The following is a 12,341-nucleotide window of genomic DNA, read 5'->3' as shown; positions in this document are numbered from 1 at the left end:
TCCAAAATATATCTAACCCTTGCCAATATCGATATATTTTTTGTTCTGAACATATCTGATATGAGATTTCCAGGAGAATTTGTCATCAACTATGACACCTAGAAATTTAATTTCATGTACTCGTTCTATATTAGCTCCCCCAATTTTCAATTGAAGTTCATTATCTAGTCTACGATTCCCAAATACCATAAATTTAGTTTTATCCAAATTCAGAGATACTATATTACTGTCACACCATTTCTTTATCTTCTCAAGTTCCTGTGTAACCCGTCCAGAGAGTTGCTGTAGAGAGGAAGTGTTTCAGCTTCTTCATGCACGGTTCAACCAGACACACGCACATAAACAAATACCCAAACAAACAGTCACTGTGGGGGGTCATCAGCTCCACTGTGAACCAACCTGAAGGCTGAAACAACTGTCCCTTACTTAGTCAAAAGATAATTAATGGGCAGCTGGTTTGATTCCCTGCTTGCAGCTTTAGTTCAGTCTTTGTTGGTCATTACCTTTTGTTTGTTTGTTTGTTGAGCCTATAAAAAGAACACAACGCATGCTGACACACACACACACACACACACACACACAGTAAACTGAATAGTTTCATGATGTACTGCAAACAAAGCGCACACTAGTTCCCACCCACACAACAACTTGAGCAATCGATGACATCAGCGTTCGGCCTCCTTCTCGGCCAATCGGGGCACAGATGGGCTCCCTCTGGGACCCAATCATCTGGCTCCGAAGCTCACCATGAGGTCACCCACGTTTCCAGCAGCCGAGTGGAGCTGCGGAGCGCTTGTGGTTTGTTTTGTCGTCCTGGAGGTGCCGGCTGGGTGGAGCTCACAGCAGAGCTCAGCATTAACGAGGAGCAGACGCTGGCTTCTTAGTGAGCGCTCCTCCCTCTGACTTTATGAAGTTTCTCATATAAACACAGAGCTGCTTTACATTTGGCCACTTTTATAGCTGAACAAGTGGGAAAAGAGAGAAGAAAAATCTGAACAGTCATCAGTGGCCATGTAGTGTCTGAAGCTGAGGTAATGAGGAGGATCTTCCACACAAACAGGCTCCCACCCCTTAATAATAAGGGTTTCAGGTCTGCTGGAAACAATCCAGAAAAGGTGACCAAACCTTCAGACACACCTGTGGTTCCCTTTTAAAAGATGCTCTTTCACTGGGGAGGATGTTCAGGATCCCTTCACCAGAGGGGAACACTAGGATCCGTGTGGGCAGAATCAAGAGCTTATCAATAAGTAGTTTTATCCTGGCACCTGATTTTAATTTGGCTTAACAAAAATAACTACTTAGCTCCCACAGGGCTGAAGCTAGTCAGAGATTTATAGGCAGGAGGCACTGGGCCAGGAGCCTCCAGCTGGCCTAACTGGCTCCACCTCCTACTACCTGCTGCAGGAGACACAGGACAGGTAAAGAAACCGCAACAGTTACCATGGTTACAGGTGTGTATCTGTCCCTGTGCTCTGCCACAGCTGGTTCAGGCCCATTCGGATTAAAACCCTGTTCGCTGGCTTCAGCCTGAGAGAAGAAGCTAAACAGTGGGAGAACATGGACACTGAAGTTTGTTTAACCGACATCCGGAGGGAGGTTCAGGTGGTCAGCTGCCCACGTTCATCCTGGACTGACTGATATCTGACTGACAGTAATGGTGATGTTAAGCCCAGGTGAGTGTCCTTACAAATGAAAGGAGAATCACAGGCTGGAAATACAACTGTTTCTGATGATTCTGAAACAAAGTCCAGTCCATGTTTGGAGTTCTGTGTGGAAAGTGTCAGACTTGACTTTTTCTCTGCAGTTTTTTGTTGTTCCAATGCAAACTAAAGAAATAAACATGAGAATACCAAAGAATTTGTGACTGCTACCGTCGTCTGGGAGAAGTGGTGCCTGATGTGACAGAATGCAGGGGTGCTGCTAGTTTTGGCCATGACTGGAAATATTACAGAATATCATCCTGGAGGAAAAAGGAACGAGATATCAGAATGCTGAATGGAGACGCAGATGAAAACAAACAGCGGGAGTGTTGGGCCATAAAACCTCTGTGGTCCAACTCACAACTCGTGGTTTCTGGCTCACTCCTTCAGAGCGAATCTGGTCTGTTCTCCAGACCCAGCAGTCTGTGACAGCAGCTTTGGCACGTCAGCAAACGTCTCCCCACCAGTGGAAGTGTGGAAATATGTGCAAATACCCAGAGTGTGTAGAGTCTGAAAAGGTTCAGACTGTGGGGGAGCCACCGATTATGCTACAGAACCAAGCCAAGTGCTGCTGGCTGCACTAGTGGTACTGTGTACTTGTTGGTACATATACACTGCATAGCACTGAGCAGAAAGTGTCAGCTCACTGTTTCACAAACAAACCTTTTTAGATACTACATAATACAAGACTTTAGTATGAGCTTCTTTGTGAGATGTCATTAAAAAAGACAAAGCTGAGAAGAGAAGTGACAGGACGCAGCGGGAGAAGCGGAGCAGGAGCTGGCCAGTGTCTGAGCAGCCTTTGATTACTTTTATTTGAAAATTGTATTTAGTACGGTCTGTAAATCAGCCCCGCCTGCCGCCTAGCCAAGGTTAGAAGAAGGGTTTTTCCAGCCAGCAGTCATGTCAAGCAGCCGTGGAGGAAAACACATTAGGTAGAAGAGAATAGAATATAAGTGCAGTAAGCCAAATGAATAAACTGAATAAACAGCAGCTCAAAATGTGACCTTCACCTCTGTAATTGCAAACACACACACACACACACACACGTCATGATTGTTTCACCTCATTAGCAGAATGCTAAACACAGAGTCATTACCAGTGTGCATGTGTTCGTCCGCTAAACCACTGACCTTTACAAAGCATGCAGGTAACCCCCCCAACGCACACACACACAGGTACCTCAGCGATGAGGATGACGATGACACAGTCGTCCTTCTCAGCGGGGCTGAGCTCGGACATCAGAGAGCTGAGCGTGTCGGTGAGGTAGGAGTGGACCTCCCTCTTCACACTGGGAACCCCCATCACTATGGAGACTGCACGTGCACAAAGGAACAGAGGTGGGTTTGAAGTTTAAAGTCTTTCAGTCTCGGGGTGTTGCACAGGAGCAAGAGGGTGAGGGGCCCCTCACATGTCTGTGCCCAGCGCCCCAGTGTCTCATAATCCGTCCATGCTGCTAGGTGGTTTATGGAGACTGGGAGCGCGAAACATTCCCAGTAAATAAACAGATTCAGCAGATAATCCAGGAAAATCATGACTGAGGCAGGTTAGCAGGAAATAGACTGAACCACTGGGTAGTTCCTGGGACAGTGAGGGTAAACTCTGTCCAGCAAATACACTGAGCCAGTGGGTAGTTCAGGGAACCTGGGAGTGTTGAACTTTCCTCTGAAATGAACTTAGTTTTTTGTTTGCTGATACAGTGTTGTCAGTAAAACTCAGTGCTTCTTGCCAAGATGTTTCACACTAAATGCTTGCCAGAAGCTCAAAGGGTATAACCCCACTCTTCCCTAACAGGTGGTGTCTGCTTTTCACTTACACTAACTCCATGTTCTGGAAACTGAACTAGATGGAACCAGAATGGCCCAGGACAAAAGAGGCTGGGCCACAGTAAAAACTAGAATATAAAGTACATGAGCATTTTGTGCTTTGTGCTGTTTTATTTCAGAGGTTGTACAGATTAATCGGATTTCACACTCACACACACTCACACACACACACACACACACTTCCTGCTGTTTCTTTCCTTTGTTATTATCTCTGTCCTCTGCTGTAACATAAAGCACTTTCCACTACCCTGTTTTACTCAAAGTGCCTCATAAATACATTTGGCTGTGAGCTCACACACACACACACACACACACACACACACACACACACACACACACACGTAAGTATTTATGCACCCTGTAATGCAGACTTTTCAGAAAATGGTTTACTATGCAGAAAAAATGTTGGACCCGACATAGACCTGTCTCTCTCTCTCTCACACACACACACACACACACACACACACACAGTGACCTTGGTCAGGCCTGTTTGTTTTATCCTCCAGGGGATGCTGGATGTGTCAGGGGAGCCTGACATTAGGATGGTATAAGTAAGTATATTGTGAATTATCATTTGTCAGATTTGTTGCATAGAAAATGTGTGGCGGCTGTACCTCCAGTGCGTCCCTGTCCCAGGTGCACGGCAGGCTGCAGGCTGTCCTCCCTGTTCAATAGGTGAGGAAGATGATGGAAGATGGAGGGAAGCTGCAGAGTGTTTTTACTGCTGCTCACGTTCCACAGCTTCAGCCTGGTCTCCTCTGAGAATGAGAGGGACCAGGTTAGATGAGGAGAGACCAGACCAGATGAAGAAATGTCACCGTCATGAACCAAACCACACCCCACCGACCTGAGAGGCTGCTCCAGGTGCGGTTGATGTCTCTGAGCGCCTGTTTCTCGGCGATGGCCCTCTTTATCTCCTCCAGGACCAGGTTCAGCTCTTTGGAGCGCCGCAGGTTCTCTTGCTCCGCCGAGTGGAGGCGCTCCCTCAGCGCCAGGAACTCCCTCTGGTAGATGTCCACCACATCTCCTGCAGAGGAGGAGACGATGAGAGGAGAGGGGGTTATTCATCTTCACCGAGGCTGTTGTGCGGGGGTCACACCTTTGACTTGACAGACAGATCTCTCAGCCAATCACCTTGCATCAGACTGGGTCAGTGTGATCCAACAGACCTGCAGTAAACCATCCATCATGCAGCTGAGGATGTTCACTCCCCACAGCCAACACACGCTACGTTAAAAACTGTGTCATGGTGAATCATATAAACACAACATTAGGATCCTAAATTCATCATCACTATGAAGAAAAGACTACGTTATGACGGCACTGACTATATGATACTGTCCTGGTGTGGAAGCAAGAAATTCACTTCAATAAACTTCCTACACCTGTGTGTGTGTTAGAAAAGCTCGGATTCACTGAAGCTTTATGAACGCCGCCCTCCTCTGATTCAGGCTTCACTGCAAAGACAAGGGGGTATCTGTGGGGCTGTGACAGCTTGTCATCGTCAGCAGGTCGGGAAAAAGATATAATCTGAGTAAAAACATTAAAATAAAAAGCTACATCCTTCATCGGCTGCAGCAGACGCCCAGCCGCCCATCATCCCTCACAGGGTTGATGCTATGTGGAGGTAAACATGCAGTAATCCCTGTCTGGTTCACACTCACACTTCTCCATTCATTCCATTCAGATTATTCAGACTCATATGTCCCCACAGTTAGGAACTGGTTGGCTTTAGTATCTGTCAGGCATAGTTCTATACAGCCGTCTTAAACTTGGTTTGCAAATGGCGATGAATTAATAAACTGCTCTCAGGTGAATCTTGACTTTCACTAATGAAAGGGGATGTGTGAAGCACTGGATCAGCCAGTGATCAGCCAGCTGTCTGACAAAACCCACAGGTGCATCTCGTGAACCTTCAGGCAGCGATCTGTGACCCTCTGCGGGCTGCTGATGGAATTTCTCCCCATTTGCTATTCCTTTACCCAGCTGAGGAGTTCTACTCGGCACAGAGGCGGAAGGTTTCTAATCGCCAGCTGCATATTCAGACGACCCTGCTGGCTGCCATGGATGCAGCATGTGACGACATCACAGCAGAGGCTGGATAAGACATTCCACCAAAGTCAGGCAGCAACATCACGATGTGTAAGACTGAACAGTAACTCCCCATACAGCGCTGCATGTCGGGGGGGTTCCTAGGTTTATAGTTCTAGTGTTGCACTTTGCTTTCTGTATCACAATGGCAGTAAAAGCATAAATGTGAATCTGTCCAGTTGTTGTCCATCCCCCACATAAAGTAATGTCAAACTTTGTACTGTAGATATTCATATATGCCATAAAGCGCAGCCTTGTTTATTTTCATTGTCATCAAAGCCTGAGCCAAGCTGACGTGAACATACTTCCAGGGTACTCTGTTGTACTTCTGACTGCCACGTTTTTGGTCAACAAGCAAAATTAGAATTGCAATTATTTTAAAAAGCATAAGGGTACATACATCCATTTGAACAAAAGCATGTATGCACACAGACATAATCATACAAAAATAAAATGAAATAAATAAAAACAATGTTTATTGACCAACGGTATAGACTGAAGCTAAAGCTTATTATGCCTGCCCTTAGCAGCACTAATGGACATAAATTTAATCTAAAAAAACAACAACTGAGTATTCTGAATATATATTTATGATTATTATTATTCTTATTGAGTATATCTTTTTATTACCATTCTTTTATTTTAAACTGTGGTAATGAAGTAGTTATTTTTTATTTCATCAGGAAAACTATTCCACAACTTATTTAATGCTTGCGTAATATTTTCAACTAAATTCATAACTGCCATTGTTGCGGACCTATGTGTTCTAAAACCAAATTGTTCTTCAGTTAAAATATTATTTAATTCATTATCATTATCCAGCCTTTTAACAAATAACTTTTCTAATAAGAAATGGGTCTAGAAGATGCAGTATTTTATTTGCTAAAGTAGAACCAATTTTAACAAAATAATCATTAAACTCATTTACACTTTCATTAATATTATTTATAATTCTATTATCTTTAATAAAATGACTTGGATACTCACCACGATATTGTCTTTTATGTATTACACTATTTAGTACTTTCCATGTTCCTTGTATATTTTGTCTTGTCTATGTTTTAGCAATAATTTTATATAGTATTCTTTTTTACAGTTTTTAATTATATTTACCAATTTATTCTTCTATTCTTTATATTTATTTTCAGCATCTGTTCTAAATTTCAAAAATGTTCTATATATTTTTCTTCTTACATGCTTTTATGATAGCTTTAGTAAACCAAGGTTTCTGTATCTTATTACTAACTTTAACTGCTTTAAGTGGACAGCATTTATATTATATCCTATATTTTTAATAGTTTTCTCCAGGAAATTATCATAGGCCTCATTTGGGTTTTCATAATTATAATTTGCCTGCTCAATTCTTCTATAAATACTTCTATTGCTTCTGGTCCGGTCTGGATTCATACGTAGACCTGGAGTGTACTTTAAACACATTTTGGTAAACTGCAAAAACAGATAGATGGTCACTAATATCGGTTATTAAAAGCCCTACATCTAACTGATCCAATTCATTAGTGAAAATATTATCTATTCATGTTGCTGTTACTGTTATCAGGGACACTGTTATCTTATATCAGGGATGTTTCAAGAAATGTGCAAAAACAATCAGTGTTTTAAGCCATGATCTTTTCCTGAACCAAACCGTGGAGGGTTAGCGTGTCAAGCTGAGGTGTTTACCTCTGTGCAGTAACTCTGGTGTCTCATAGTGAAACCAGTGGTTCAAGTGTCCCCCACTGAAAACCGTTTAGGGTCAGTATGACACTTCTTAAACAACATCTGATAGCACTACTAATACTACAGCAATGTCATTTTCTATAGCTCGTTTTTCCAGGGAATCTTTTACATGGGCAAAACGTGACGAAATTCGACTTGACTTCCATCACATACCCGTCCATGTTCCAGATTTGGTTTAGCCCCGATGGTGGCTCTGAGAACAAAGGTCATGACCGAACTCATCAGGAGGATGAACACCCAGTTACTGCTGAGAGCCATTTTTCCTCTCACACAGACATAAACCGCACAGCGCCTCTCTCAGCTCGCTGTAATTATTCCTCTAAACCCTCATTAATGGAGCACAATAGTCACATCTGTTGGGCTGATAAGTGAAGCGCACACACACACAGACACACACCGCACACTGATGAGTTTTTAATGATGCCCAGTTATTTATCTGCTCAGATGAAATAATCTCCCTCCTACAGCAGCCAGTCGGTTAAACAGCAAACTGCTTCAGTCTGCATCTGCACGAGGTTTCACATCCTCATGGTCGCACTAATACTTCATGCTGTTTGTTTGATGTGCACAAACCAGAAAGGCAAAAACAACACAAGTACAGTTTCAGGAAGAGCTGTGCACCGGGCAGTGGTGGAGAGGAACCAAGTACATATACTGGCTGTACTACAGTACAAACCTGAGGTGAGTATGATGTTTTAACGCCATGTTATACTTCTACTGTACCCTAGAAGATATTGTTACTGCTCTACACTCCCCTGTCCCTGGTTAGACTTATCATCCAAACAATTAACCTCATAAAAGACAGGAATGGCCGGTAGAACAGTGGTTAGCGCTGTCATCTCACAGAAGATTCCGGGTTTGAGTCCTGGCCGACCCAGGGCCTTTCTGTGCGGACTCTCCATGTTCTCCCTGAGCCTGTGTGGGTTCTCTCCGGGTGCTCCAGCTTCCTTCCACAGTCCAAAGACATGCAGCTTAAGTTGACTGGAGACTCGTGAATTGCCCGTAGGAGTGAGTGTGAGTGTGTGTGTGGTTGTTTGCCTACATGTCAGCCCATGTGACAGACTGGCGACCTGTCCAGGGTGGACCCCGCCTCTCACCCAGTGTCAGCTGGGATTGGCTCCAACCCCCCACGGCCCCATTCAGGATAAGCGGTATAGATAATGGATAGATGACGAGTCGTCATTTTAGAATTCAACGATTTTACCTTTTTTCCCCACAGCATGACTAGGGCAGTCATACACACACACACACACACACACACAGGCTTGGATCAATACTTAAATGTAGCTGGATAAACAGCACTAACACACTGGAACTGTAATCCTGCAACATAATACCACAACACACATTTCAGAGTGGGGTCATACTGTGGTAACGTGCGCGTGTGTGTACAGTATTATAATGGCCAGCGATCACAGGGAGGAGACCACCCAGGTAATGAGATTATCCCCACACATTAGCACAGGGTGAGTCACCGTTAATGGTCTGCTTGTGTTTCAGCTCAGAGCAGGAAGGAGGTGGTTTTGGTTGTAAATGACGTCTGTTGACACTCACTGATCAATGAATATTTTACAGTCTGCTATTGATCATAACCAGATGAATAACGTCATTTCTAAAGTGTCTCTGAAAGTTGTCTTTGTCTGTATTTAATTTGATTGTTATTTATTTGATATTTATAGACAGATGGCTGTATGTGTTCTTGTTTTGATTTGATTTATAAACTGTACATGATCATTTGTGTTAATGTATGATTACGTAGCACTGTAACTTATGTACGATTCTTCTTCCTGTTCCAGTTTACTTTGTCTTTCTCTGGTTTGGTTTGATCTTAGTCTTGAATTTCTTTAACTGACATCAGCAGGTGCAGTTTGGGTATTGTCCTGGTGGGCCAGTCTGGTTTTTTCTGGTCTTATCTGCTGCTGCAACCTACAGCACTCAGGCCGTTCACTGCATGTGCTGTCAAACACAACATGGATTGAAAACCACAGTCAGTGGCGCAGAAAAATAAAAAGTCGCTGCAAAGTCTGCAAAAAGAAGGGACTTATTTAAGCGGCTGCTGCTTGTGATGAGGAGGAGAGCAGCACCAGGGCGGAGTGAGCAGGGACGGGGTCATTAATCCAACTTCCTGCTTTGTGTTCACACAAATATGGGGAGGAAACCTTGAAAAATGAGCTCAGTTGTTTTGCATATTAGCGAAACACCAACCGCAAACTGGTGAACAGATTGTGTTGTATTGATTTGTTCAAAGTGCATCTTTCCAAACACATGTCCTGCTAACGAGGGGCAGATCATTGTTAATCAGAGAAAGTGATGAATGACCGTTAGTCAGTTCGTCAACAGTTACAGCCTTCGTTATAAACCTTTTTACAGGAGTCATTCAGGCTCAGAGGACTTTATTAATCCCAAAGGCCAATTCATTTCTACAGACAACCCAAAAAACAAACCCTGAAGAATTCAGCTTCCTCAGTAGATGTCTTTGCTGATGACCTTTGTTGACAGTACTGTCAGTGTTCAAATTTAAGTTGGGAGTCAAACATCCTCACCATGTATGGTACTAGTCGTCAGTCTGACGTCGCCCTTCCTGAAATCTATAATAAGTTCCTTTGTTTTAACCACATTTAAGTCGAGGCAGCCATCGTCACACCAGGAAACACAAGCAGTGACAGTACAAAGTCTAAATAGCACTAAACAACAGTCTGACAGACGAAAACGATGGGAATCAGAAAACGGCGAGCAGGATGTCAGAGCAACAACAGGAGACGACTGTGCTCTGTGTTTTCCCTGCTGAGTCAGAGTGATGCACAGGAAGGAAATGAAACTGCTCAGACACGAGTGGCACACTGGTGTCATAGCAGGCCATCACCAACTGAGCAGCTGGGTTACAGTATGCTCCTTTCACTTTGGCCCGATCAGAAGCTTCTCCATAAATGTCCATCGTCCTGCTCTCTCCACTGACCCCGCCGCTGTCGTCAGAGTGATTTCCTGAACCTCTCCACTCATTTGTTTGCTTCGTCAGTGGATTTGTTGGGAGTAAACTGTGTCTAATAGTGTGTCTGTTACAGGAGAGAGCGTGCAGGGTGGGTGCACTGTCTGTGCTTTATGTTGTGTGTTTGTGTTGTTGCAGGGTGCAATTTGTTGCCCAAAGGTGTGTGAGAGTGAGAGAGAATAAACAGGTGACGACCTGTGATGTTCAATCTGGCAGTGTCAAAGTCGGTCAGTGAGCCCCCTCTGCACACACACACACACACACACACACACACACACACACTCAGAGGCAGGTAGGCGTGTGAGGACTGTGAACACACTTGGGAAGCCGAGTCTAGAGTTTCAGGATAATGACATCATCGCGACTCCGGTGTGTGTGTGTGTGTGTGTGTGTGTGTGTGTGTGTGTTCAAGAATCAGAAGCACATGACAAATGTGAGCCCAGTACAGTGTGGTTTTGTAAGGCAACAAGAAAAACATCTGCATCAGACTAAACATCTGCATCAGACTAAAACAACGGAGCAGTACATTTCTATACATATACAGACTGAACACACAGCAGGTACATTATAAGACAGTGGGATAACTGGGATCCAGCCCATCTATACCTGGGACCTCATTTATCAAAGCCTGCACAAAACAAGTTCTAAACGTGTGCACAAAAACTGCACAAACAAAAGGTTTTATAGTGATCAACAATGCAGACGGGTGACAAACTGCAGTGTCCGCTGCCATCACACACCACATGAGGGAACATCTGTTGGAAGAACGATGTTCATCCCTCCAGGAGAGTCCACAGATGTGGAGACTCAGTGCCAAGGTGGAGCTGTTCTGGTGGCCTGTGGTGGCCCAGCACCTCACTGGGAGTCTGTGTTGGCTTCATCCGTCACCGTCTGTTCTACATCCATCTGCTCATGCATGTACCAAAGAGTCCGCCATGACGTCCTGCTTGCCCTAAAGATCTATGGATGAGCTCTGCATACTAAAAGTCTAAATGTTTGGCACTCTGCCCTGCTAGTAACAGCATCTGCATTTAGATGCAGGTTCCATAAATATGTGCGGGTTCACAGAAACCAACAGGGAAGGTTCGATGGTCTGTGTGTTAACCCTCTATGAACCTTACCAGTTAATCCACTGGATGCAGCTCTGAAGGAGAAACATTTGTAAGATTTGAGTCATATAGACTCTAGTTACTTTATCAGCTTTAGTTACTTCTGTTAGGTAATTTTTAGTCAGATAGATACTGGTTAGATATTTGTTGTATTAGTAATGTTTAGTGGAGCCAGGATGTCTAGTTTAAATGCTTAGTCACTCTCATGAGTTTTTTGCAGGGTGCATATGGTCAAGGACAACGAGATAGAAAAAGTCTGAAGGCAGGATGAATATTGTTATTATTATGATATGTGTAACTGTAATGGTACTCATAATATTTTCTTATGTGTAATGTCATGACATGTCACTAGATGTCATGTCAAGATGTTCTTAGATACACACCACTAATCAACAGCCACACACCTTGACTTTCTCCACGTTTTGACTATTGTTATGGTCAGCTGCAAAGCTGGCATATCAGGTGACGTCACGGTTTGACGTCCCTGTGTAGTATGGGCTAGCTCAAACAAGTGATAATATTGGATAGGCATTATGGTTCAGGGTTTTTCATACTTGGTTCTGCCTGCGTGCAGGTCGGAGGTGGAAGAGATCTGGACGTGTAATGTTAATTTTACCTGTGATTCTTTGAATAAACCAGCACGGTTATTTTTTATATATCCAAGTGGTCTGCCTCGTCTTTGTGAGTTCCTGGTTACAAAGAGCCAGAAGAAGCTTACAACGAAAATAGCTTTTACTTCTCATACTCGTAGTTCCTTTTAGTTACCTTTATCTTACTTGTTTATGCATATTACAGCTGTATTGGTTATTGTCCAGAACTACTGAGCTTTGGTTATTTTAATACATTTGTTTTCCTTGCTTATATATCCTACAGCTGTAATGAAGCAGAATCT

General features: G+C 43.6%; 1 protein-coding gene across 1 annotated transcript in view; it reads right to left on the bottom strand.

The window, feature by feature from the left end:
• Positions 1-12,341, bottom strand: part of mgat4b (alpha-1,3-mannosyl-glycoprotein 4-beta-N-acetylglucosaminyltransferase B) — an 83,321-nt gene that overhangs the window by 34,981 nt on the left and 35,999 nt on the right. Inside the window, exons 2-4 of the mRNA XM_020594072.1 lie at positions 4,374-4,553; positions 4,141-4,284; positions 2,883-3,016 (exon numbers count right to left, since the gene is read on the bottom strand). Coding sequence (XP_020449728.1) covers positions 2,883-3,016; positions 4,141-4,284; positions 4,374-4,553 — 458 coding nt within the window. The remainder of the gene's footprint in view (positions 1-2,882; positions 3,017-4,140; positions 4,285-4,373; positions 4,554-12,341) is intronic.

This window comes from Monopterus albus, unplaced genomic scaffold (assembly GCF_001952655.1).
Source record: "Monopterus albus unplaced genomic scaffold, M_albus_1.0 scaffold21.1, whole genome shotgun sequence".
NCBI classification, from domain to species: domain Eukaryota; kingdom Metazoa; phylum Chordata; class Actinopteri; order Synbranchiformes; family Synbranchidae; genus Monopterus; species Monopterus albus.
Note: the sequence above shows the minus strand (reverse complement) of the source record. Positions and strands in the feature narration are given on the sequence as shown.